We start from the raw sequence: 27,827 nt of genomic DNA, 5'->3' as shown, positions 1-27,827 counted from the left end.
ATCCCTTCATCAGAGTGCCTTTAAACTGAGAAGGACCTGCTGAAATATCTTTTTTTGTAGCTTTAGCAGGAACATTCAACTAATGTGCTTTATTTCCACAATGCCAATCTGCCTCATCTTGCCTTGGGAATGCCAAAAGCTCGTCTACCAAACACCTATCCAAAAACCAAAATGTCCTGCTTTGACATTCAGCAATGTGATGCTTAGACATTTTCTACAGAGCAGCAGCATGTGCTCACTACATATTATGTAGGAGCATGCTATGCAAAAGTCGTAAGTCAAAAGTCAATAAGTCATAGAGCTAATGCTTTGCATGTAGCATCCTTTTTAAAAAAAATAGATTCATTTTTTCAAATAAATTCTCCAATTTGTCATTCTACTGAATTTGCTAGAACAAAGAACAAGGCTCTACTGAAATTTAAGTTCACTTTGTCTTCTTTTGACAATGATGCACTTCAAATGTGTTTTTATGTTGTAACCCTATTTTCTATCCATTAGAAAAGTATATGTCTAAGTCTCTCATACAATGATTTGTTGGATGATTAAGTTATTTTATGATGGATTTATTTCAAAACTCACCTGGCGAGACAGCAGGTGATAGGAAATCTGATTTGTGCTTTGCTCTGGTTGGTATAAGGTCAATGTATAAAATGTTGTTTCCATTTATGAGCTAATGATGAAAGGGGCAGCAGCTCACCATGCGTGACAGAGTGGACTGTAAAACAAGTTAGCAGGATTTCCATCTTCTAACAGGTGCTTTTTGAAGCTTGTGTCTTGACAAAAAGAGGGAAATACCATGACTGTTCTTTGTATGTCTTTTTCAGAAGGATATCTCCCATTGTACTTTTGTGCCTGTGTTATGAGTGGCATGGCCAGGAAGGAATTAAACTGGAAATTATACTAGTATGTAGGTCCTTTGGATATTCAGTTAAGTTGACTGCCTCTTTTACTTGTTCTAGTGTTGAAGTCAGGGCTGCGTGCAGATGGAGCAAGGAGGCATACTCAGCCACAGCATTGTCGCACAACCTGAATCGATTATCTTTCAACGTTGTTTCTTCTGTTCTTCATGTCCTGCTTTAAGCACCGTTTTGCAGTGGGCTGTGAAGCAGCCTCTCCTATTAGGAGAGGCTCTCCTAACACCATGCCTGGGGTACAGAGAGGTCAACATGAAGTGTAGAAAAAACTCATATCTATATGGATACTTGAATCTGGTAAACCAGGGCATTACCTTCAAGGGCTTTTTGAAGCCTAAGGTCACAAAGGAAAGGTCTGCTGTCCACTCAAAGACAGACCAAATCATTAAGCCTGGAGACAACCTCAAGGATCTCAGTGCTCCCAAGTCCTGCTGAGGACATTAGCCTCAAACATTTTTTCCACAGCCCAAGAGATGATCTCCTAGTCAGTGCATGTGCTGCATCCCATGAGGGCTGAAGTCTAGGGTGGCAGTGAAAACCCTGTCAGTGGCTGTCCAAAGAACAGATTAATCACCACTGGACAGTGCCACCTCTGACATCCAGGTACAGATCATCAGCAGATCCTAAGCAAGTAGCACCTTCTTCTGGTCCCTTTACTCCTGTGCAGCAAGCATACGTTTCACAACTTAATTCAGCTTTTTCCCAATGGCTTCCCATAGAGCAATCCTAGATCTGTATAACCTTCATTTATGTGTGAGATGGCTTGTGATGAAACAGCAGAAAAAACTGTTGCAAAAGGCTCTAAGCTCCATGTGGCAACACTGCATTGTGAATGGGACCATCAGAGCAAGCTTTGCTGTCATGCAGGATCTAGAAACATTCGTATTAGGACCATTTTCTGATAATGGCCTCTGAAGGTGGTAAGAGTATGGAGTAACACTGAAGACCCCTATGTATAGAAGGTGATTTTAGTGATTGTGAGACAGAGAAGCATGTTGTGTGTGATGGATTTGCATGTCTATAGCGTATCTCCCCATGCCAAATGATCAGTAATGACAGTCCTCTACAGCATTGTGATGGATGTTCATCTCCTGAAGGACAAGTACCAGAAGACAGAATTTGGAAGGGTAATTTTCACATGCAGAAATGAAGTACCTACTCTGAGAGATCCCAGCTCTTGAGGACAGAGTGATTCTCCCTGTGACTGCTCATTCCATCTAGAGCTTCTGCTTTGCAGGGGCAAAGAAGGTGAGTTTCTGTGCTTGGTGAGCAGGTGGATGAGCAGTGGCAGGGACAAAGGTGGTAAGGTCCAGGTGAGTTGGAAGCAGACTGCACGCTACCTTACAGGCGAGCCCAAGGTCACAGAGTTCCCAAAATACAAATGGACTGCAAGCCCTGGAGTCCCAGCAGTGTGGGCTTCAGAAACATCAAAGGCCACACAGATGCCACCACTGAGATCACTGTTGTGAGATGTTCTGCTTGTACTAAGGTATTAGTCCTTAAGACAGTAGTACAGAGGTTTCCAAAAATGTTCATCTCAGTATTCCTTTGAAAACCTGTTACCATGTCTCCACTTCATAGGCACACTGACAATACTATTTTCTCTCAAAGCAAGTAAGATGAACAGGTTTTTTCCACTGTGTCATAAAAGAACTAAGGCATGCAGCTGATCAGCTGGTATTATTATCTCTTCCTGTGTCATCTGTGCTGGAAGACTGACTGGTAATGGTAGAAATAATAGTGCTGCTTTTATTTTCTCTCTCTCTTTTTTTTTTTTTTTTTTTTGGATGTTATGATTAATCCTGTCTCCTTGCACTCTTGCACTCTGTTGAGTGCAGAAAATAGAGACAAACTGTATCCTCATTCCCAGTGACCCTCCATCCCATGTACTTATGCAGTAGCAGCACCCAGAAAAGCAATTGAAATGAGCATCTCATTGAGGACTTAGGGGTTTCCTATACTACCATCAGCCTTTCTACAGCCCCACTTGTGTTCTTCCAGCATCCCCAAAACAACACAAAATGCTAGTGGATGCTCCCAGACCTGGGACTTTTAGATCCATGCTCCACAGAGGGCAGGAGAAGGACAACATTTGTCAATAAGAGAACTGAAAAGATCTGCCATGGTTACACATCTCTGGCATGCTACAGAAACACCAGATTCTCTCTCTCTGTTGCTTCCCTTCATGTTCACCTTTCCTTCTTTCTAGCAACTCTTTTGGATCCAGAACAAAATATCGGATTCCACCTCTGGTGCATCCACTGAGTCTCACCTGCTATACACCAGGTCTCCATTCCCATTCTTCCAAAATGCAGGCAGGGAGTAACCGCCTGGTCCCCTCTGGTATCCCTGAGGCCCACCTGACCCATGGAGGTCTCATCCACAATGCAGGGACTTACCCGCAACCACGCTGGCCCTGGAGCTGCACACCTTGGGCTTGAGAGGAGGGAGCTAACCCACACTGACTAGTTGTCTCCTGGCAAAGCGGGGAGCCCACGCTTCTTAGGAGCTTTCTCAGCTAAAGGAGGAGCACTGCTTTATGGTATGGCTGGGCAGGAAAAACTTCTTTCATCCTACAGATTTTTCTGAGTACAAAAAAATGCTTTGTTTTGAAGTGGAGTGAATGTCAGGCTTCTTAATGTTTGTTTTTTTTCCAGAGGGAAACTGGGCTGCAGGCACCACATCTGGAACATCTTGCAGAGCCCTAAACTCTCATCCTTCTTCTGCCTAAGGTCAGCCCAGGAATTTTGGACCCACTTTTACTGACCCCAAATCAGAGAATTCAAACGCAAGGTGAATCACCTTGTTACAGAGCCCAGGAAAGCATTTCTTTTTGTTTAGAGCAAGAATTTCAGCCATGGACTCCTGTCTTCCAGGCAAGTGCTCTGTCACCTACCTGGGTATCAGTTGGTCATTCAAAGGATATCTGCAGGAAGGGCATGAGGAATCCTTCCTGCCACCTAGGGATGTTCACAAGGACCTGGCTGCCCAGCTGCTGGGTACACTGTGAGTGCTGGGGCTGGTTCTGCAGACTGTAGTGCACTTTACCAAAGATATCCAAACTAGCTGAAATTATCCAGTTCCCTTTAACTGCTGAAATTTAACTTCAGAAGAGGAAAGTGCTCTATGGACAGTATTACTAGGAGAGCAAGGGAAGTGAGTCCTTCCTGAGTGCTGAGCTGTTGTGGGTGGACCATCTCTCCTCCCTGAGACAGCTCATTGGCAACTAGCTCATTTAATATGACCAGGGACCTCTCTCCACTGCTGTGGGGTCTGCAGAGCATCCCAGTGTGTTTCTGTCACTCTCCCAGGCTCCTTTGGATCATACATTTTGATTTTCACCTTTCCTTTGTACCTGCATAGATGGCTAAGTCCTGCGAAAACATGTACCTCGCTGTTTTACAACCCTAAGTTCCCTGTATTTTATTCAAAACCTCTTGTCTGTAGGCCTGTTGGTAGTCTTATTCCTGGAGCGAATATTAAGAGAATAAAGAAATACCTTTGTTTGGAGGTGGATTGTTCTCTCCCCTGACCTGAAACAAAGGATGTCCTCTGCACTGACAGGCTTGGAGAGCCGCTTGGCTCACGCAGAGCTGGCCCTGATGGATGCCAAGCCGTGCAGGATGCCTCCAGGCGGGTGTTGTGCAGTTGAGGGAACACTCTGTCAATAGCCGGGAGGACAGTACAATTATATTTTGTCCTCAACTATCGACACAGTGGCTCCTAAATGCCTCCTCTCTCTGTGTTATCTTCACAGGTCACCTTGGTATTCAGATGGTCTGCGACAGAGGAAGCATGAAGGGAGGAGGCTAAGTGCCAGTGGCGGAAGTCACACTCCGAAGGTGATCTGCTGTGACCCAAAAGCTTTCTGACTTTTTTTTGCCTTGGTTGTGATAGAGAAGAAGAAAGTCTTCTTCTCCACACAGTGTCTGTAAAGTCCCAGGAAGGTGCCTCCCTGCAGAGCAGAGTTTCTGGCTCCAGGGGGTTTCTTGCCTGCTTCTTGTGTGGGAGTGGCCGTAGGGTCAGCCCCAGGGGGGGTTTGGCCCCAGTGCTGGAATCACACACAGTAACTAGGTGCAGACCCAGTGACCGGGTTCAGGCTCAATTGCAGACCCAAGCAACAGCCTCTCACTTAATTTTCTCTCAATGAGATTTGCTCTGACTGATTCTCTGAAGTTGTTTGGAAATGTAGTGATAGAGGCTGTGATTTGTGTGCGATACTGCCTAGGTAGTCATATCAAGGGTGAGTGTAATCAGTTTCCATAATAAATACCAAGGTGCCAGCATCCGTTAAGTAACTCTTTGTTCACATCTCTGCTGCTCATAAAGCTGTTATGTCCTGCCCTTAGCCATCTATTTTGAAGGCAGGTTACAGTCATGACACTAATGTAATAGCAATGATTGGCAAACTATATAGGGTCTATTCATTCTGCTTTTGTGCCAGGTTGCGCTCCAAAAGTGGCTCATATCTTACAAGACAGCATCTTTCTTCAGCAATGGGCAGGCTGTGCTACTGTTTTCCATCCCCTTAACTGTAGGCCAAATTTCAGTGACATTTTAGGATTAATTAAAGCCTTTAAGAGTTGCAGGTGCTATTTTAACTTTCTCCTTCACTACAGAAGACTGTGACTTTAGGCACATAAGCCTTAGAGAGTTGAATGTGACTGCTGTCCTGCAGCACGGGTTGGGTAGGCTGTAGCCTGGTGTAACATCCTTTTGCCAGCCACATTCTGTACTCCAGAGACCTGCCTTTAAAGCATCTAAGTGGGGCATCTCACTTGTCATCCCTTGTTTAAGGAGAAGAGAACCGAAGCCCAGGAATGCCACCCCTGGGCCTGGCACCTTGAAGTTAGGTGTGGCAAGTCAGTGCTGACATCTGTGTATTTGATTGTGGATCAAGGCCAAGCACCTGCTCAGAAAACCAAACTACCTCTCATGTTCCTTGATGAACCAATTCAAGTTCTCCAAACCCCAGCTGTAAATGAAAGGCAGTACTTTTGGCTGGAACAGTTTTACTAAAGATTGCAGTGAGCTTTTAATTTCTGGCTTTCCCTCTTTTAAATATGCTTAAAATCTAGCGTAGTTTGAACAGGAATGAAGTATGGATACATGCTACACAGCAGATGACACAAGATGGTTTCTTAGTCCTTCCTGATGCTGTAAATCTGTGAGACAAGAAAGAGATTGTTTTTACTTGCTGCAGTCACAAATACAGCTACTGGGTGTCCAGCAGCAGGTATACCCTGCAAAACTTTGAAACTGCTGAGGCTGGAGTCCACAGCTTCTCTCTGCACTGCACATTGCTATGTCGTTTTTACACAGCTCTCTTTACTCTAGGAAATGAAGCAGTTTTATTTCCTCTGTCACTTACACAGTTGGTCTTTTTCGTAGTGGTATAGAAAGCATTTGGGCTGGAAGGGTTCACCGGTGTCTCTAGTTGGAACTCCCACCTGTAGCAGACTTTTGCCAACACTACTTGACTCCATTCATGGCTTTCTGTAGTGAGCCCTGAAAGCCTCCAGGCTGGAGAGTCCACAAACATCTTTGGGCAATTTTTCCCAGTGCTGCTCCACCATCCTGTCTTGCTGCCTTTCTGCCTGTCACAGTACCTATCGCTAGTCCATATGCTGAACCAGAATATCCCATTCCCAAATTGCCTGATTTTGCAGAGTTGCCTGTACTCCTATAGTTTTAACCCATGACAATTCAGCTGTTCTGACAATTGATACATTTTTTTTTATTTATCTCTCTGTAAACAGGATTTACATGCCCTAAAAAAAAAAAAAAACCTGTATTTTTAATTCATTGAATACCTCCAATGATTAATGAGACGTTAAATTTATAGCATATGATTACAATACTATAGTCCCTATTCTGCATCATATATCAGCTTATGTGTCCTTTTGACCTGTCAGACACATTTAACATTAGTGTCTTTAGGTACTATTCCTGTCTCAGCCTTTTTTGCTTTGAAAGAGAGTTTTAAAATATTTTCATCTCCTCATCTTATTACAGTCATCTCTGTAAAACTGTATTCTTGCTCTCTTCTCTCAAAGTGTAGATTTTTTGGCTTATTATTTCTGGAAATCCAGAATGGTTGTTGATTTCAGCATTTCTGTCCATTTGCTGTGTCTGAGAAGCAGAACAGCCCAGACTTGGCATTCACTCGCTTTCTCGCTATGGGTCTTTCCATCAAGCAGTTTGAATACAGCACACACATACATAACACAGTGACTTCTTGGGTCCCTCCCAGATAATTCCCTCTGGCAGCAGGTGTTCCTCTCTGCATTGCAGACTGCTGCCAATCTCACCCTGTTTAAAGGCAACAGTACTCCTTGGAGCCCTCCCTGCCGTCATGCTGTGGATTTACTTCTAGCTGCTTCTTAAAACACAGGGATCTTTCCAGGTGTTGACTTTGTGCTGAGACAGTTGGTGGTCCTCCACAAACTACCCAATAGGTGTCTTATGAAAATGCTCCACCGTATGAATTAAACTGGCAACCAAAGAAGCTTTTCTGATCCATACATGGCAACAGAAACACATCTTTGATTTGGTCAGCATGTTAGCCTCTTGCAGAGCAGGGAAGAAATAACTACACCTGTGTTGCGCTATTGTAGCAACATGCTGCAATCTCATTTAGAAAGGTGAACTTTGCAGCAGTCTGCTGGCACAGGAATCCAAAGTAGATTTTGCAACATATTTAGGCAGACAAAACAGGCCTCCAGTTTCTTGGCCCACTTAATTTGTCAAAGCAGGAGCTGAAGACCGTGTTCCCGTGTCACAGATGAAATAAACCAGAACTCTGGCCTTAAGTGTCTAAGATTGGCCTGGGACCTTTCCGCATTCCCATCCCTTCCTCTGGCAGCATGTCCCACTGTACCAACTCAGTCCTACTTCCGTGAGCTTTCCAGCCAAAATCAGAAGTGCCAGCTAGTGTGTAGCTCATTGCAGGAGTTGCTTTTGCACATACTTCACATTACAATACATTGCTAATGGCTGTATTAGCAAACAACATCTATGGCTGTTAGCAAGAATAATACTAGCACATCTGTAGATGCAGCAGTTATTTAGGGATGGTGTTATAGAGTGCTGAGGACTTGACACTTACTCTGTAAACATCTAGGGGAATGGGGTTACTGTGGATTATCTCTAGCCTTTCCCTGTGATGCCGATTTGCAGCTGCAGTATCCTAGATGTGCTCCTGAAATGCATTTTTCAAATTTAGCTTCATCCAAAAATAATTTATTTAATGTGTTTTGATGTGAAACAATGCACAGAGATTTAAAATGATTGAGAAATTCTCTTCAAAAGCACACACCTGAGCTCACTGGAAACACTAGTGTAGATGCACCCATACTGACCCATCCAACAAGAGGGGGGCTCTAAGCCTGTTGGCTCCTGTGACAGGCAGTGCCTGGAAATCTTTGCTGCATACCAGCTGGGGAAAAATTCACAGATCATCAGCAATAGCAGTATCACAGTTTGGGAACTTGATTTAAGAGAACTTTATGGCCTGCTAAGATACTGGGCACTGACCAGCTAAGAATGGAGGAGAATGAGAAATACAAGGTAATAGTGTAATATTTTTATTCATTTAATGTAGGCAAATTATCTGACAGCTTTCCAAGAATAATTTTACACAGAGAATCCTCATCTAAAGAGTTTCCATGAACAATATTTGATGTCTTTTATCATAGTTCTGGAGTAAAAGTAAATAAAAACTATTGTTATTAAAAATTAGAGATGGCACAAAATACCACATGGTAAGGACAAGTCATCTTATAGAAATACAGTTATCCATTTGCAACACTTTATAAAAAGGCTGTAAGACTTAAGTTTCAAGATCTCAAAACCAAAAGACATTGTAGCAACAGATGGAATCGGTCCATTTAGCTCATTAAGGGAACTTTAAAGTTCATCCTTATCAAGATCTATAAACACTTAAATTTTGAGAGACTAGAGATAGAAAAGGAAAAAAAAATACTGAATCTAAACCTGCACAAATTCAGACAATAGGTCAGACAGATTTCAGAAGCAACAGGGCTTAATGACTGGAACAATTTGTGCATTAAATATTTTATGTAATGTCTTGAAGTTTTTAAAGTTTGAAGACCTGAAGCCCAAACAAGATGTCTCTTCCTGGAAAATATGCTGTATCTGCACCAAAAACACTAGACTTGTCACAGGATTCACAGCTGGAGGCTTCTGGCCTAATTATGCAGGAAGTTGGACTATACTATCTGCACTTTCCAAACATAACATCCATGAAACCTGTGGACATAATTCTTGTTAGAACCTTAATAGCAATTAAATGTGATGACTTTCTCTGATGATTTTTTGTCACTCTCTGTGATGATATTCACTGACCCAGTCATCCTTCTAGGACATGTTAAGCACTTGTTCATTATAGGAACCCTTTGAAAATGTAACATTTAAGATCTAAGTTGATATGTGAGCTTGGACAGCCAACTATCATTTTAGGCACCATAATTCAGAATGTTCATCTGCAAAACTGTTCTGATCCCACAGGTGCATAGCCTCCATGAGTATCTAAATCCTTACTAGTAGATTCCTTCTCTGGGTTTGGGCAAGACAATCATACACAACAGGATAGCTCCTCTTGCAGTGGCCTGTGAGGACAAGCCTTGCCCAGTACAATAATGTGGCTGATGTGAAGCACATCAGTGCTTGAACCCCTGAGACAGTGAGACTGATAGCAGTCAGCCCCTGTTCTGCCTGGTGATGGAAGCTTTTTTCCTGCGATCTCGTTACATAGCTGCTTAAAAATCACTTAAAAATCACATGTCAATAAACAATCAAATCAAATCCTATTTGATTACATCAAATGTAAAACTTGCCAAATCTCTTGCTTCTTGTAGCCTCTTGTTTATTATCATGCTAACTTGGGGCTGTCTCTGAGAAGCAACAAGAAATCTTACCATGATTTTCTTAATTAAGTATGGACCATATTTTATCACTGTTAATGAAATTTTCCTGTGGGACAGTCATTTCAAAAGTTGAGCTTTGCTCCAAGTCTCACCTGCTTATATTTATTATAGTTCTTTACATTCTTGCAGCCCTGTAAGATCCCCAGAATAATCTGGGTAAGGATTGAAGGGAAGAGCTGTGCTTGTAGGGGGGTTGGCATTATTTGAATGGTAGAACGAGAGCAAAGGCCCTTATCACAGTTGTTCATTGGAGTTCCTATGGTGTTCTGAAGAGGAAGTTTAGTGACTTATCTGCAATAAAGTAATTGCCTTCTAATTTCTAAATTCCTCTGCAGTTTCCCTTAGTTTGCAGCAGTATCTTTAATATAACTTTGTTCTGGTTGTTGTTGTTGTTATGGACTAATAAACATTTCTGTTGAATGGCTATTATCTTTAATTTCATTTGGGAATGTGATTGGTGTCCTTTTATCTACAGCCTCCTTGGAAAGACCTACTGAAACACTGTCTCTTCTTCAGTTCTTATCCCTTGTTTGTTTTGGGACCTCTTTCATGTGTGTATACATCTTGTTCTGCTTCCCATTTCTAGGGAATGATCTTTTATGTGTATATAGTTCATAAAGAATATATACATTCCTCACAACACACTTCATCCAACCTCTTGCCTTTTAAAACCTGAGGAAAGCACAGAAAATCCAAAACTGCCCACTTCCCTAAACATTTTTCTTTTCAATTCTAGGTCCTCCTGTTGAGCCCTTGGAGCCAACCAGGCCTTTACCAACTCTTCCTGTTCGCAGAATTCACTCCACTTCGGAAAGAAAACACGAGAGACAGCCACGACCTCCTAGTCCTCCTCTAGGTGACAGGCCATCTCCTCCTGGCATGAAACCGAACATCTGTGATGGCAACTTTAACACTGTGGCTCTCTTTAGAGGAGAAATGTTTGTTTTCAAGGTACTAAAAATTCTTGCTTATCTCATGGATGGCTTTCTTTAGTTTTATTACTGGAAAAGATGAATAAAAATATAAGGTAGTTACCGTTACATTTGAAATGTCTCTAAAGGTAGCTCTGTTCCTCTGAGGCTGATAAATGAGTAACATTAGAGGGAACTGTACGCAGACTGGCTTTGTAATATTTTGAAACGGTGCCTAACAGGATTTACAGACTAAACAGAATTTTGGTGTCTGTGCATCAAAAAGTGAATGTAGCAGTCTCACGTCAGTGCCTAGTAGAACTATGGAGAAGATTATCCTTGAAGTTATTGAAGTGCACCTGGGGGACAATGCATTCATTGGTCCCAGCCAACATAGGTTCACAAGGGGTAGGTCCTGTTTAACAAATTTGATTTCCTTTTATGATAAGATCACCCATCTAGTCGATCAAGGGAAACCAGCTGAAAACCAAAATGTCCAGCATACAACTAAACAAAAACATCATACGATGGGTGAGCAATTGGCTGACGGGTAGGGCTCAAAGGGTTGTGGTAAATGGGCTGGCGGATGGTCACTAGTGGGGTCCCTCAAGGCTCCATTTTAGGGCCAGTCCACTTCAATGGTTTTATAAACAATTTGGATGTAGGACTAGAAGGTGTTTTGAGCAAATTTGCCAATGACACTATACGTGGAGGAGTTGTGGACTCTGTTGAAGAGGTAAAGGCCTTGTAGAGAGATCTGGACAGACTGGAGAGCTGGGCGATCACCAACCGTATAAAGTTTAATAAGAGCAAGTGCCGGGTCTTGCACCTGAGAAGGGGCAACCCTGGCTATACGTACAGACTGGGTAACAAGATGCTAGAGAGCAGCCCCACAGAGCGGGATCTGGGGGTTGTGGTTGACAGCAAGTTGAATATGAGCCAGCAGTGTGCCCTGGCAGCCAGGAGGGCCAACCGTATCCTGGGGTGCATCAAGCACGCATTGCTAGTCAGTCGAGGGAATTGATTGTCCCGCTCTACTCTGCACTGGTGCAGCCTCACCTCGAGTACTGTGTGCAGTTCTGGGCACCACAGTACAAAAAAGGATGTAAAACTGTTGGAGTGTCCAGAGAAGGACAACTAGGATGGTGAAGGGCCTAGAGGGGAAGATGTGTGAGGAGCAGCTGAGGTCACTTGGCCTGTTCAACCTTGAAAAGAAGAAGCTGAGGGGAAACCTCATCGCAGCCTACAGCTTCCTCACGAGGGCGATTGGAGGGGAAGGCACTGATCTATTCTCTTTAGTGACCAGTGATAGGACCCGTGGGAATGGGTCCTCCTTTTTCTTCTCCTTCTGTCCACCCTTTTTCACAGTACCAATAATCATCTTGTTACGCTTTTGGCTGCCATCTCCCCCATGAAGTGCTTCCCTCACTGGAATTGGTGTTAGGCAGCATTGGAGCTCTCATCCAAACGAGTACTTCTACCTTTAATGGCTACAGGCTTAGGCATGGATTAGTAGTGCTTGATGCCAGATCGCAAGATGAAAGTACTCAGTCTGAAGAGCTTTCTGATTTTCTCAGGATCGCTGGTTCTGGCGTCTGCGCAACAACCGGGTGCAGGAAGGATATCCCATGCAAATTGAGCAGTTCTGGAAAGGTCTTCCCGCAAAGATTGATGCAGCCTACGAGAGGTCTGATGGAAAATTTGTTTTCTTCAAAGGTACAGTATATTTCAGTATGAGCCTGCTACACCTGCCTCGCATCACACAATTAAAGCATTAAGATGGTGAAAACAGGTTCACTGAATCCCTGTCCTTTTCCAAGGGGGCACTTCTAGCAACCAAAGTTTCCTGTTCCACTAACCAACTTATCAGCTTTGATTTCAAATCAAACAGGCAGAAAAGATGTGTCATTGCACAGCAGAATTGGTGCCTCTCCTTGCTCATTTGCCAAGTGCAGACTGCTGCAGAACAGTACAGATCACTGGTGCTGCGCCGCCTCCTGAGACTTTACTGCTAGCCTATATACCATCGTATGCAGGGACAGATCTGCTCTCCTGGGTCACAGTCTGCTACAAAGGGAGTTCAGTGAGTCAGTCAGTTGCAACTTGGGTTGAAAGTTCAGCTACAGGACCTCCTGCAGTCTTGAAAAAATCTCCATTCACATGCAGAAATGCTTGGGTGACTTACCCATGCAGCTGAGTCACACAGAGCTCATTTTCTCTGCCCTAGAGGCACTAGCAAAGGTACTTGCTGTGGCAACACCCCTAAAACATTTTAGTCCAGTAAGCAAGGTGGGCTGTACAAGAATAAATGGAATGGGGAGGCTATTAGCACAGACCTGCCTTTTTCTTACATATTCTTGCTGCATTTTTACTAATGGTTGTTAGTCCTTATAACAACTGAGCCATACATAAAAGTCCTCCTTTGATTTTCACCTTCCAGTGTGATAGCCAATCCTTAACATATCTTTAGTGTGGGTTGGCCTTGCCAGGACAATCTCTGTATAAAGCTAATATAGTTCAGTAGATATTGGCTTCCATCAGGTAACGAGAAATAGTTCCTGTTTCTCAGGGAATGTGAGGCTCCTGCCTATCTCCTTTAACATGTTGTGGCATGGTGTTGGAGCTTCTTCAGATACAGGGCAACCCCAAACCACACTTCTAGACAAGTATGAAGGTTTTGACACCTTGATCAGAAGAGTCTGGGGAAATATTAGGACAAATGTAGTCAGTATCCTTGAGGAAGACCTTTAATTGTGGCCACTGCCCATTAATAAAAGGCTTCCATTAAACATCTGTAACAAGAGGTTGTTCATAATGAGATCAGTGAGGCATCAATATGGCTAGTTGACTTAAAGCATGTTGGTGGCTTTTATGGAAGGTACATGACACTTGATTTATAGTCCTGGTCCTTGTTCTAGTCTAAGAGGGGCACACTGCTGTTTCCTACACATTGTTTCCTGTCAGTGCAATGTGAGCTTCTGTGTCATGATCTGCTCACATCTTTTTGAGGTGCTTGAAAAATGTGTTACGGGTGCTTTCTCTAAAGAGTCCATATGGCCATCTTTATGTGAGGCCCATATCAGCTCCTTGCACTGTGACAGTTTATGAACATGATCAAATTGTAAGCAAGGAAGAGTAGCTGGAAAGCATCGCCGTGCCCCTGTACAGAGGCAAAGTACATGTGGTCTTCTAATATACTGCATGCAGCTTCAGTCCCTCAGCTCAGTAAAATGTATTAAAACTAGAGAAGGCTCTAAGAAAGGCAATGGAAACTAGCAAAAAGTATGGACTGGCCTTCTACAAGGAACAATTAAATATCCTAGAACTCCTCAGCCTGAATGAGAGCTGACAAAGACAGGATGTGAGAGAAGCCTTTTAAATCAAGACTGGCCTAGAGAATGTGAATGGGAAAGCATTGTTTAACATTTCCAAAACAAGAGCTAGAGTGTCAAATGAAATCAAGAGGTTTCAGGTTTAAAATGCCAAGGAGGAACTTTTCACATAATACAGTTAAGCCTAGAAGTCACCACCATGCTGTGGTTCAGCGTAGGTGTTTTGCATTTGTATCACTTTAACTACTAATTAGGCATACTCATTTGTTGCTTGTGTCCCTGTTCATCTCCAGGAGATAAATACTGGGTTTTTAAAGAAGTGACAGCAGAGCCAGGATACCCACACAGTTTGGTGGAGCTGGGTAACTGTCTGCCCCGGGAAGGCATTGACACGGCTTTGCGCTGGGAGCCTGTAGGCAAAACCTACTTCTTCAAAGGAGACAGGTATTGGAGATACAACGAGGACAAGAGAGCAACGGACCCAGGATACCCAAAGCCCATCACTGTGTGGAGAGGAATCCCTCAGGCACCACAGGGAGCTTTTATCAGCAAAGAAGGCTGTATGTATCTGTAATCATTATACAAATCAGATCAATAATATCTTGTCTAGCTTAGGAGTTGGGTTGTTGGGTTTGGGGTGTTTTAATTTTTTCTGCTGAGGTAGGACTCGCGTCTCAAGCTGCCCAAAGCCACACTGACACCTGCAAGCACAGGTAGTCTGCAATTCTTCCTGACCCTCATCCTAGCCCAGGTTCCTCCAAGCCACTAAACCACATTACTCTAATACTAGCAATTTGGGATGTGAAAAGGACTTTTTCTGGTTTTGCTTCCACAACAGTCCCTAACCAAGCATTCCCAGGCTGTGACTGTGAGGATGCCATACCTCATTTTTTTTCTCCTGTTTTCTTAGCTGTAGCTAGCTCAGTTGCTCTCTCCCTTTTACAGGCTCCAACCTGCGGATGTACTTTGAAGTTAGACATGCCCTGAGCATGGGTTTGGACCTCTAGAGGCTCCTTCCAGTGCATTTCTTTCTCTGACTTGAAGATTTCTTCCTCTTCCTTCAACTGGGGAAGAACTAACAGAAGGGGTTTGTCCATTGAACCCTTGTTGAACTTGAAGGCTGTGGTGTGAGACAAGGGCTTTAGGGTTGGGCTTTCCAATACATCTGGAATACTGCAGTGACAGCCAGCTAAGCAGGAGGCTAGATAGAAGAGAGCCATCACTTTCACCGCTGTTCCTTTCCCTTTCCTTCCCCCCCCCCAATCACTTAAGAGTGATTCCTTTTTTAAGGAATCTTGGAGTCCTCTGTAGAGATGAGGGATACTTCAGACAACATGTAGCATAAACCATCTGCCTGTTTTTAGCAGCAGGACAAGACTGTTCCTTAACTAAGTCCAAATCTTTCAGATTCTGTCATCAAAAGGACTCATTTTATTCAGTATCTGCTCTCTCAGGTGGGATAAAGAGAAACACTTGTGTATCTATCCAAATACTATCACACCCAGGCAAACACTGTCATTCTTCAGACTGTTAATGGCTTGGTAATGATGAGTAAATATTAAAGATGCTTTAGTAAAAAAACAAATCACTGCAGAACACTTATGTTAAAATTTAGGTGGAGAGAAGTGAGGTCAGTATGTTTGTTATTCACAGCTTAAATCCTGTCATCAGCTTGTCTTGGCCAAGGGGAATGGTGTCCTGTGAGCAACGTAGCCCCCACAAGCCAAACAAGAAGTTAGGGCTTCTCAAATCATAGAATCATAGATAAAATCAGGATTGTTTGGGTTGAAAGTGGTCCTTAAGGATCATTTAGTTCCAACCCCTGCCATGGGCAGGGACGCCTCTCACCAGCCCAGGCTGCACAAAGCCCCATCCAGCCTGGCCTTGGGCACTTCCAGGGATGGGGTATCCACAGCTTCTCTGGACAGCCTGGGCCAGGGCCTCACTGTCCTTAAATAATTTCTTCCTTAGATCTAATCTAAATCTATCCTCTTTTAGTTTAAAACCATTACCGCCTGTCCCCTCACTACACCCCATGACAGAGTCCTTCCCCAGCTTTCCTGTAGGCCCCCTAAAGGTATTGGAAGGCATCTGTAAGGTCTCCCCAGAACCATCTCTTCTCCAGGCTGAACAACCCCAACTCTCTCAGCCTGTCTCCATAGGACAGGTGCTCCAGCCCTCTGATCATCCTCGCAGCTCTCCTCTGGACACAATCCAACAGGTCCATGTCCTCCTTATGTGGGGGGACCCAGAGCTGAACACAGTGCTCCATGTGGGGTCTCGCAAGAGCAGAGCTGAGGTGGACAATCCCCTCCTTCGCCCTACTGGCCCCACTTCTTTTGATGCAGCCCAGTATATGGTTGGCTTTCTGGGATGCAAGCACACATGTTGAGCATCCCATCAACCAACACCCCCAGGTACCTCTTCTCGGAGCTGCTCTCAATCCATTCTTCACCCAGACTGTATTTGTGCTTGGGATTGCCCCGGCCCAGGTGCACAACCTCACACTTGGCCTTGTTGAGCCTCATGAGGTTTGCACAGGCCCACATCTCAAGCCTCTCCAGGTCCATCTGGATGGTATCCCTTCCCTCTGGTGCGTTTCTCCTTTTAATCAAGCTCTAAAAATGTCATCTTATTTCCATGGCTTTGGAATGGCCTAGATGAATGCACTATTGACCCACACAGCTACCACCCTCCAGCCTTTCAGGCTCTCTGTACACCCTCACATGTGCACAATTTAACGTGTTGGAAATGGTGTGATGAGAAATATTCTCTGTTTTGTCTCTTAGTTTATACCTACTTCTACAAAGGGAAGGAGTATTGGAAGTTCGATAACCAGAGGCTGAGTGTGGAGCCAGGCTATCCCCGGTCAATCCTCAAAGACTGGATGGGCTGTAACCAGAAGGATGTTGAAAGAAGCAAAGACAGGCGCCTCCCTCACGATGATGTGGATATTATGGTGACAATAAACGATGTGCCTAGCACTGTAAATGCAATTGCAGTTGTGATCCCTTGCATTTTGTCTCTGTGTATCCTTGTCTTGGTGTACACAATCTTCCAGTTTAAAAACAAAGAGGTGCAGCAAAACGTTGTGTATTACAAAAGACCTGTCCAGGAATGGGTATGACACAGTCAGCTGCACATTTCAACTCATTGATCTGATGAGGATATGGACAAAGAAAAAAAAAAAAAAAGCATTAAAAAGCCTACCAAACAAAACTACTTCAGTGACTTACAAGTTTTGGACATCCTGGGACTGAAAGAAGCAGAAGAACTGGAAAAATGCAGGCAGCCTTGCAATGTGGAGCCTCATTCCTTCTAACTGCCTCAGTCGTGTCAGTCTTGGCGTGCCATTCTCCACAGGCTCACTCTGCAAACATCAGAGACTTGAGACCTCAAGACAGATTTTCTTCAAACGTTTCAACTGACCTGGGAAACTTCCTTCAGTTCCCTGCATCAGTGCTCCCTGTTAAACCCAGCATTCTCCAGTGTAGCTAAACCACCTCTGAACAGAACCATTTTTTTAATAGCTATCTCATAAATGAATTAAGATCATGGAATCTATGAACAGGAACAATTCAGTACTGTAAGAAGACATTCTGATGCTGAGCCATTCTAAAAGATCTTCTTTGTTTATTACAAAAAACAGGGAATTACCTGGAAACAATTTTCCAATACCTGCTGGTCAGATGTTTTGTACATTCATAACTAATCGATGCTGCCACTCAGCACAGTGCATGAGGAACCATTAAGTACTCCAAGAGGTAAACGAGTGCAGAGCAGAAGCTCAAGAAGCACCAAAACAGACACCATAATTTTACTTGGCGATACCAAGTCCCAGATTGGGACAATCTAAAGACAAAAAGTAATCAAGTCTTAAAAAAAAAGGGGGGGAATATGCTTTTGTTTTGGGAGCCATTAATGAAATATTTAGGTGTCATATGATGCTGTTTTAAGCTCCCATCAGCCAGAAACAATGAACCAATAGTTACCAGTATAACGAAAAATGTACAGACGTAGACTGCACTCTGCCCCTGTTAAGATGCTGGGAAAAGATGAATTGTTGTTATGTGGCATGTGTAACTAGACCGTGGAATTTGTATGTTGGGTTTCAGGAAAATGGAAATGTTTTTTTTGGAGTGAGATCGTCAGTATATTTTGCTGAAATAGTCAAGATACAGTAAGAATTAGGCCTGTTTATAAAACTAAATCCAATCCCTGTAGATGTTACAAACATCGTATGCCTTTGAAATTTGTTGTTTGTTTGTTTTTGCTCACTTCTTCATGTGCAAGTATTTGGCAAGGACCAAAGGAAGCATGCTACACAGTAGAATGAGTTTGTCACTAGCCACATTTGACAGAGCCATAAAAATCAGGGAAGACTACATAAAAGCCTGAACTTTCAGTTAGTAACTTTTCACAACTCTCTTCCCACAAGAGTAGCTTCTGCTTATCCCTGTTACAACTGTAAATGGTTTAGGATTTTGTGTCCTAACCACAAACTTAGTCCATTTTCTTACTGATGCTGATACTCCTACCATGTTAAATAGGAGCAGAAGAGTCTCTTGCAATCTAATGGTGAAGTCCTGCCCAGTACAAAAGTGCCATTCATGTAATGAACTGCTTTGCACACTCACTATAGGGAATAGGTGATTAGTGTAAGCCCTCTGCCTATAACTGAATTTTATTCAGTGCAATAGAAGTTCAATGCACAGAATGTCCAAGTAGTATAGAAAAGTACAGCTCCATATCAGCTATGGAAAAAAATCTAAGGATTTTTATTTTCTTGACAAACACGCTATAAATATTCATAATTACAATGATGAGGAATGAAGAAGCAGAAAGATGGTTAGCATTCCGAATTTCTAACTAGGATTCAACTATTGCTATGATGAAGCCAGATAGACAAATAGATACTACTTAGTGAAGCCCACTGGGACTGCATAACATGTGGTCTCAAACTGTATTTTGCCTTTCATAATTAATTTCCATAGCCACACTGTTTATTGTGTTTGAAAAGTATTACAAACATATTATGAAGTAAGTGAGAAACTAGTAGATGCAAAACTGAATTTTAGTGAAAAAATGTGGTTATGTCTTATGATGGATGAAGGAGTGCAAAGGACCAAATGAAATCAGAGCTACTAATTAGACACTCCCCCCACATGCTACTCTGTATGTTGCTATGTGTACTATATATGTGGTAGAATGCACACTATGAATGCCACAGCCACATGGCACATCAAACTCATCTGTACGCTGCCATCTCTTCTGGGACTGTGACAGCCCAAACCTTTGAGCAACTTCCAACAGCCATCATTAAAAAAAAAACAAAAAAAAAAAACAAAAACACTAGAGATATGTCTGTTTCTGGGGGTGTGAGGGAGGGGTGTTTGTTCTTTTTCTTTTTTCTTTTTTTTTATCCTACTGCCCAACTGTAGGTATTTTTCTTCAATATCTTATATTTAGTGCCAAGTTGTACAAGCAGCATGTGCATGATGCTAGTCTGAAGCAAGGTCAACTGTTTCCTCAGACAGCTACATACTGCCCTGTAAAATCAGGCACCCTGCTGCAATAAGGTAAGCCTTCTGCCCTATAGTGCCAGAGTCCACTGTTCCATGTAGAACTGATGCTGTAAAGAACTGGAGAAATAGTTTGGTGCCTTTTAGAACCACCTTGTAACTGGCTGCTGATGCACACTGAACTGCTTGTTCAGCGCACCCTCTGGGTGCAGGTAAATGTTATATATTTGTCTGTGATTTCCAGGGGCATAAGATGTTTTGGTAAGCATTTTAGCTGCTGAGAAAATCAGCCCTCAACAGCTACAAGCGTTGGCACCTGGGCAGGCTGAGACAGGTAGGTGAGCAGTTGGCCCATTTACTCTGCAAGTACAACCCAGTTCACTCCATTGTCATTTCACTTTTAGTTAGATTAACACCTACACGATCCTGGAGTGACCTGGATCCAGACACAAATGTTAATATTCACATAAGGAACAGTTCCTTTTATTCCCATGTCTGAGCTTCTTGCTGAGATCCTGTCCAATGCAAACCAAGCACTTCACTTGAGTACTGACTCAGCATGCCTTCCATCAGCACCTCCAAGGACAGGTGGCCATCTTCCAGTTCTTGTCTGGACACACAGCACCAGGACACATTGCCACTGCAGGGGAGCAGGCAACATCAGTGCTTACTCAACTGATACACACTGCCCTGCAGTATGGGTCGTTTGTACAGAAGACAGTCCTGGCGTGCTTACCTTGAGCACAGCAGTTTCAGCTCCTACAAGGAGCAGCCCACTTTTTTGCACTCTATTTTTTACCTCCACATTTTGACTGTGAATAATTTGGTCACCAGTAAAGTACATTCATTTTTCTAGATAAATATGCAGGTAAATATAATCAGCAATTAATCACTACAGTCACACAATTGCTACAGTCAGAACAGAGGCAGACCTCCACTCTTAAGAGGGATCAGCTTCTGTCTTGTAATTAGTCATTAAACCTCAAGGGAAACTCCCATCCCATATCTTTCCATCACCACATCAGTCAGTCCTCATCCCTATTAGTCAGAATGAGTCATTTTGAGTAAACTTTGCTCCACTAATCCACTTCCTGTCCTAAACAGGACACAATAAACTGAACACCATGGCTTCCAGCTGAGCTCCCTATAAAAATCCAGTGAAAAATTCAGCCTTCTGCCTCCCCCCCCCCCCCATCCTCTAACACACAAAAGGGCCTCCCCCTCATTCCACAGGATTATCCAGGGTCTTTAAAAGCCTTTGGCACAAAACCTTGCAAATACCTTTTGAAAGTTCAGATAGATTACAAAGAAACTTAATCTTTAAATAACTCCATAGGCTTTGTGGAACTTGGCATTAAAGCACCAAGTTTATGCTCTTGCATGCTATCATGTATCCATGTTTCTACTACTTTCACTCTTTACTACAGTTTCTGATAGTTTTCTTTGTACACCGGTCCACCTTACTAGTTTAGAATTCCCACAAACCCTTTGTCTATAAGTGATAACATGTTTGCCACCTTGCAGTTCCCAGGTTTCAATGCAGTATTCATACGAGGTCATACATCGCAGTTAGCAATACCCTATTCTTCTATCTCTTACTCTTTGGCATATTTCTATCGCCAACATTGTCCCAGTATCTTTCTTATTTAAGGATTTGGATTTCACAGAAACTGGATTATTTCTCGCTTACCTCTAAGCAATTTTTAACACATATCAAGTTCACTAATACAAACTAGGATTTCTGCATAATGACTGTAATTAAAAGGAAAACAGAGACAAAACCTGCAGTCTTACTCACTTCACACTCGATGAATATATGCTAACACCCACAGCGATGGTCAGACTTCACCATTTATCAACGCCCTATGAGGTGACCAAAGAAAACCAGTTCCTGACTCTAAATACTGAGATTTGCTAAGAGGAAGAGACCTGGAGTCAGTGACAAAAAAGTGTGTCCATTGCATAAAAGGGGCCAGAGACAACTGAAATCGTTAGCCAAATAACACGAAGAGCTATAACCTGCTTACAGGCTTCCCCAGTGGCAGAGAGCACATGAGCAGTCTGGAAATGGCAGCCCCTGCCTGTCACCATTCTAGACAGGCTAGGTAACAGGGCTAGCTATGATCAGAGACAATCCTATGGCAATCCTCACTTAAAAGTCTGAGGAACAACCTTTAATCAACTCCAACCTTATAAATTGTTCCCTAAACATCCAGACACTCCAACATATGTGGAGGTTTATTTAATGTTCTACAGAGCCTGAAACACCAGGGCCAAAAAAAGAGTTCTGCCCAAACTGCCTTCAGGACTGCACTCCGCAAGAGAATCCAGCTGAGAATAATACAGCTATATGGAAGCAAGCAGGCAGCTTCCACATACCCTTTGGATAGGAAGCAGAGGCATACCTGTAACAAGAAAGCACAAGAAAAGCAACTGAAATGAGAGATCAAGGAGCCATAGCTGTGTTTAGAAGTAAATGACTATCTTCTGCCTGAAAGCAGCATTTACGTCACCGCCACTGCTAGACAAAGGCAGAACTCTTCAATAGCAAGCTCCCAATCCCAAAGCTTATTCCTGAATGAAGTAACTGTTTACAACTGCGTTACTTAACCTTTGTCTCCAAGGTAACCCAAGATGACATTCTTCAACCCTTTTTGATATGCAGACTTCTAAAGAGTTTTCCAGTGTAGGTGGCCAACTCCTGTACAGCACGTTTAAGCCTACTGTCAACTGCATGTTTTTCAAGGCACTTTTGCAGATGCCTCTGAAGTAGCATATATGTCACCAGACGTCTGCAGGCAACAAATCAAATACCACTGCTCTGGAAGCAGTCACACTTGGCTGTTAAGTCCCTGTATTGACTTAGAGAAACTCAATTTCTAATCTGAGCTAATCACTTCAGAATCACCAGCCCTGTGAGAATAGCTGCAAGTCAGGTCACAAGAGCAGGTGATGCTTGCTGAATTCTTTTTTTGGCAAGTAAACTACTATGTTTTTGGTACAGAAAACACAAGGGGCTCTTAAGTGAACTTATGTCAGTATTATCACTCTTTAGCAAGACTGTGAAAAGGGAAGGCAGTGCCATATACATGCTTAAACAGCCTGCTGTGCAGCAGAACACTGATCCACTATTTAAGGCAAAACATTTTCTAGTGATCAACATCTAAAAGACAAAAGGAAATATTGTGGGCTAAATTGAGGACCTCAGTCAGCATCATAAACAAAGAAAACACAGCTGAAGAAAAACTGGAGAACATTAGCAAAGAGTTAGAAAGCATTTCATATTTGTAACTTATATATGTTATTTGTCACGTTTTGCAACAATACTTATTTTACAAAACACTACAGGTTTTTTTTGTAGCCTCTTCCTGGTGCTGGGCCTGCAGAAACAACAGAAGATCTAGATGTCTGTAATCCGAAGTGCTGCTTGACACATCACTCCTTAGGAGCTTCCTGAACCAACACTGCTCATGTCAAGCTAAAAAGACAAAACAAATGAGATTTAGCAAGTGAGTGCCAGAGTGCAGAAAACATTTCCAAACAGCAGTATAGTCAGTTCTCAGCCTCCAGTTACGAAAGACCAGTAGCAAATTTCCCTTCCTAGAACGTATGAGTTTGTGGAAAGAGTGAAGGAGACCTGGTGACTGCTAACAGCTAGCTCTAACAACACATTCGTCAAGTTGGCAAAGGCAAGAAAATCAGTCTTGTCTAAGCAGTTATTAAAAGCTTAGCAGAAGTTTAATTATGGTTTTATGCTGTGCTCAGAAGCAACAGGCCTTTACATAGGAACTGTGAAGGTACGAATTAACTCTTTCAAACAGTTCTTCATTGAAGGAATTCCTTAATCTTTCTCTATGCCATAAACCGTTCCCATTTTTATGGGAACATTTTTATGGCAACATTTTTATGGGAACTGAGAGCTCTGTAACTAAATTACAGTGGCCTAAGTAGCTCAAGAGCACACTTCCAGCATTACAGCAATGATCAGAGTCACAATTAGTTGAAAGTCCAAATAAAGTTCACTTTGGACATTCACCTATAAGGATGCCTAAACCCTGTAAAATTTTTTGCATACATTCACAGATGGGGAAGGTCCTCTATCACTACCAGTCCAGGCAGAAAAAAAAAAAAAAACCTGCATTCCGCTAAGCAATAACTTGGACAAAACGTTTGACGTAAAGGCTTAAAAAAAAAAGCCAAGATGTCAAGTGAAGTTACCGACATTTTAGTTTTTAAAACAAGATTTGTTTTCCACTAATAAATAAATAAATAAACAAAATTCATAGGAGTTATAAGCTTAGCACTGTCATTTAGAACAAAAGTATCTGAAAGTTGAAGTGGCTACTTTTATGTTTCCTCAGAAAAAAATCTTGCAATTCTAACTGCAACAAGAATTGTTATGCTGTCCATGCATGACTAAGAATGCTTATCAACTACATAAAACAAACCTTTCTGCAACAAGGTAATTTTCATCAGTAACCCAATAAAAGCAAAGAGGAAGTGAAGACACAAATCAACTTTGAAAAAAAGCTGGTTTTATAGCTTTCTTATGGTAAAATCTTGCCTGTTTTGATTGTGATTATAGACAGAGCTGTGTCCTCCTTACCTGTCAATCAGGGAATCTCTCATATTGGTAGCAATGGTACTTGGCTGAGCTTCGTTCAACCTGAAGATACTCTCAATGACAGAGAGCTCTGTGCTGGTTGTATCCAGTCCACAGAAGGCACACCAGTCATTTACAACCATTCCTGCTGCAATGACCTCACTGCCACGATTCACTGTTCCAGCCTAGGAAAAAAATAAATAAAATCAGCAGGAGTTTGCAGAGCACAGACATCACCACATTTTGTTACACTTATCACTAGAGGAATAGTAGTAGTCTTTAGTAGTCTGAAGTAGATAGCCTCAACTCACACCTCTGAAAAGATTAAAGCTTCTGCCATCAACAGATTTTACTTAAACACTTAAAAGTCAACAGATAGCCTGCAGCATCTGGAAAGAACATTTTGTGACATTCAGTTAAAAATAACAAATCTAACAAACAAGCATAAAGGTATAGCAATCTTGAAATTAATGACTCCAACTGAGCCAGCACAGGGTTTTATTACTAGATTTTTTTTGAAATGTGCCTTCAGCCAAACCAGACAATTTCATATTCCATATGAATGAATCAGCAAATCTTGCATAATCTCAGCAGAGCAATGTTTCAGAAGCAAACTAAAGGCTCTATGCAGCTTATTCAAACTCAGAAAAAGTGGAGGAATCGTCTCAGAAGACTGGCCTCCTTCAGGACTTCTCATCTCCCTTTTGGAACAGTCCTGCAGTGAAAACAGTACCTAGGAGCCCATGAGACTGCAGAAACTTTAAAACCAAAAAATGAGATGGAAGGGAGCAGCAAGAAAAAACACATCCCACAAATGCCTTACCACAAGTGGAACCTGGAGCAATGAAGACAGTTCATCCTGATCATCAATTGAAGTTTTGGGGTGCACAATTCCTCCTTGGTTACTAAAAACACAGTAACTTCCTACTAGCACCTGATCTGCTACAGTCTGCCTGAATACTTCAACCTTTAGTACATCTGCCAAGATCTCTTCAGTCTCCTGCAAACAGAGAAAGAGAACAAAATCCTCAGCAAAATGGTATTGTAGAATTTGAAGTCAAGCTATCCTTGCAAAGAACCACTAGCTGGGATCCTCCCTTTGAAGGCCTGCTCACACTTTCACCACCCAGTGCAATCAAATCATCATAAAATGCTCTTACTCTTCTTGATCAACCTCTGTACTCCAGAGGCGTTTCCACTTACCTTTGCACATTTGAGCTGGAAGCCAGGCTACTATAACTAAACACACCACCACTGAGAAATGCTCTTCCTCCCCTTTTTCTGAAGGATGTTGGCAGTACATGAACTGTGTCAACACCTGTTGTGTAGGTATTCCCCTGTGAATCAGTCCTTTTTTTGTTCCAGACCTGAGTACTGTCTTAACCTTCTGCATAACTCTAAGAACTTCTTTCCCTTCCAGATAAAGCTCAGGTTTTCATTGTAACTGGTTTTGATTTCTCCCTTTCTGGCCATCTTACTATACTTTTTACGCTTACTTAAAACATAGTACTCTGCAAAGACTATTGCCTGCAAAGGCTTTTACCTTGATCTTTTTTGTTTTCTTTGCACTCCGTACACCATTTCTGTCACCGTTAGCATAAACTGGAAGAAAACACCAGGACCTTCAGTACCTGTTGCCACACAATTCACCTCTCTAGTGCTATTGAGTATCAACTCTCAAACATAAATTGGCAGCAACTTCATCTCCCCTGCCCTTGTTTTTAACTTTCATACAGGAGCTTCCATTTTTCTTTTACTTCACTGTAAACACACACACTGCCTCATCTATGGTCTCTTCCAACTCTATTAGAAATTTCAACTTGATCCACAAGGAATGTAAAAGCTAAGAGCCGTATACCCTGTCAAGATCTGGATGAACAAGAGCTACGTAGTCATTGCAGGTAGTGACATTGCCTAGCGCTGAGAGACGCTCTTCTACTCGCTGAATTCGTACAGAATCTGGAAGGCTATTTCGAATATGTTGAAGCTCTTGGTCTGTTGTACTGCTTGGGACCAACAGTCCGTGCCTGTTCCCTAAAATGACCAAAAAAAAAAAGAAAGTAATATATAAAAAAGAAAAACAATTCCACATTAAAGTAATTCTAAAAGCAACTATGTCCATTGTGCTTACTACTTTACTGCAGTTCAGAAAAAGGCTGGAACTGCCCCGCCCCATCTGTTCATTTCAAGCCTACAAATCAGCCCAAACAGAATAACATGAACACTTGAAAATAACACAGGACCACAGGTGAGGGAAAGCCAGGATGAAGCACAAACTTAAAGAATATAAATGGGTAAATGACACTACTTTTATTCACTATTCTTTTTTAACAGAACTAAAGGAAACACAAGGTTCTCAGTGAAATGCTTTGTTATGAAATTTCCCCCAGTAGATGCTGGTTGTCCTCACAAAGCATACAGATTCCACTTGATTTTGTTACTCTCCTTTAGCGAAGTGGTAACATAGGACATTTTTTTTTCAGGAACAAAAAGAAAGCACAAAGCATGCTCTTCTGACCAGTGTACCACTAGCTGGAGACACATGAAAGAATTTTCTTTGACTTTCACATCTGTAATGCCTTCCTTGACCGCACCCCTCCAGTACTGGCCCTGAACCATTAACCTTCGGAAAAAAATGGAATGGCTTCTCCCAGTTTACCAGAAAACAGATTTATATGCATCAATAACCTGTCTACAGATCTTGAAAAGCAGATGCTCTTTTTTACCCTGGCTGGTTTTTTTTTGTTTGTTTGCTTTTTAGCAAAGGAGGAGAAAATTCCTCAGGCACTGTGAGGCACTGGCACAGGATGCGGCCCCCCCCCCCCCCCCCCGCCCGGAGGCGTTCAAGGCCAGGCTGGATGGGGCCTTGGCCAGCCTCATCTAGCGGGTGGCATCCCTGCCCATGGCAGTAGGTGATCTCTAAGGTCCCTTCCAACCCGAGCCATTCCATGATTTTTAATTGGTTGAGCTTCATTTCCTCCAGCTTTGCTCCTTCTCTTCACACAGCGTAACCTTGGACGAGGGGTGCCACAGGTTGGCCTCCCCAGCCCAGCCAAGACGAGGGTGTTTTCCAGCACCAGCAGAACGCGGCTTTTTCCCACTCCCAGCCGCGCACGGCCACCTGCGGGCCCCGAGGCCGGGGGCCCCCGCCACCTACCCACACACATCCTGCCGATGATGCGGCAGCCGGCGATGGAGGCGTGCACCACCGGGATGGTCCCGAAGAGCTCCCCCTCGAAGACGCTGGAAGGAGAAGGAGCCGTTAGCGGTCTGCCGCGGGGCCCGCCGGGCCGGGCAGGGCCCTCGCGGCTCCCTCACCTGTAGAAGTTCTCGGAGCCGCCGATAGCCACGAGGCAGTAGGCGTTGGTGAGCTTGGCGAAGCAGCCCAGCTCATTGTTGTTCTCGAAGCTGGCACGGACGGCCATCGCGGCGGCCGGGAGCACCGCGCTGCCCCACGCACCCCACGCGGCACCGCCGCTTCCGACGCTGGCGGCGGGCGGAAGGCAGCGGGCGGGGCGGCCCCGGCGGCGCCCGGCGGAACAGCGCCGCCGCTGGCCGGGAGGAGCGGGCGCTCTCCCCGCCGGGAGGGGGGCCCCG

At 43.2% G+C, this 27,827-nt stretch overlaps 2 protein-coding genes across 2 annotated transcripts in view; one reads left to right on the top strand and one right to left on the bottom strand.

Annotated features, from left to right (window-relative positions):
* MMP24 (matrix metallopeptidase 24) overlaps window positions 1-18,359 on the top strand; it is a 46,075-nt gene extending 27,716 nt beyond the window's left edge. The window contains exons 6-9 of the mRNA XM_035343481.1: window positions 10,599-10,813; window positions 12,351-12,489; window positions 14,399-14,665; window positions 16,895-18,359. Of these exons, the coding sequence (XP_035199372.1) occupies window positions 10,599-10,813; window positions 12,351-12,489; window positions 14,399-14,665; window positions 16,895-17,232 (959 nt within the window). The 3' untranslated portion in view covers window positions 17,233-18,359. The remainder of the gene's footprint in view (window positions 1-10,598; window positions 10,814-12,350; window positions 12,490-14,398; window positions 14,666-16,894) is intronic.
* Window positions 18,360-20,425: 2,066 nt separating this feature from the next.
* EIF6 (eukaryotic translation initiation factor 6) lies at window positions 20,426-27,744 on the bottom strand. The gene is made up of 6 exons (XM_035343482.1): window positions 27,549-27,744; window positions 27,388-27,473; window positions 26,089-26,264; window positions 25,054-25,230; window positions 24,234-24,415; window positions 20,426-23,105 (listed from the first exon to the last, which is right to left on the bottom strand). The coding sequence occupies exons 1-6, from the start codon at window positions 27,653-27,655 to the stop codon at window positions 23,096-23,098; spliced, it is 738 nt and encodes a 245-aa protein (XP_035199373.1). The 5' UTR covers window positions 27,656-27,744; the 3' UTR covers window positions 20,426-23,095.
* Between the last annotated feature and the right edge of the window lie 83 nt (window positions 27,745-27,827).

Source organism: Oxyura jamaicensis, chromosome 20 (genome assembly GCF_011077185.1).
Source record: "Oxyura jamaicensis isolate SHBP4307 breed ruddy duck chromosome 20, BPBGC_Ojam_1.0, whole genome shotgun sequence".
Taxonomy (NCBI): Eukaryota; Metazoa; Chordata; class Aves; order Anseriformes; family Anatidae; genus Oxyura; species Oxyura jamaicensis.
The sequence above is the reverse complement of the archived record's forward strand: the minus strand, read 5'-3'. Positions and strand labels throughout refer to the sequence as shown.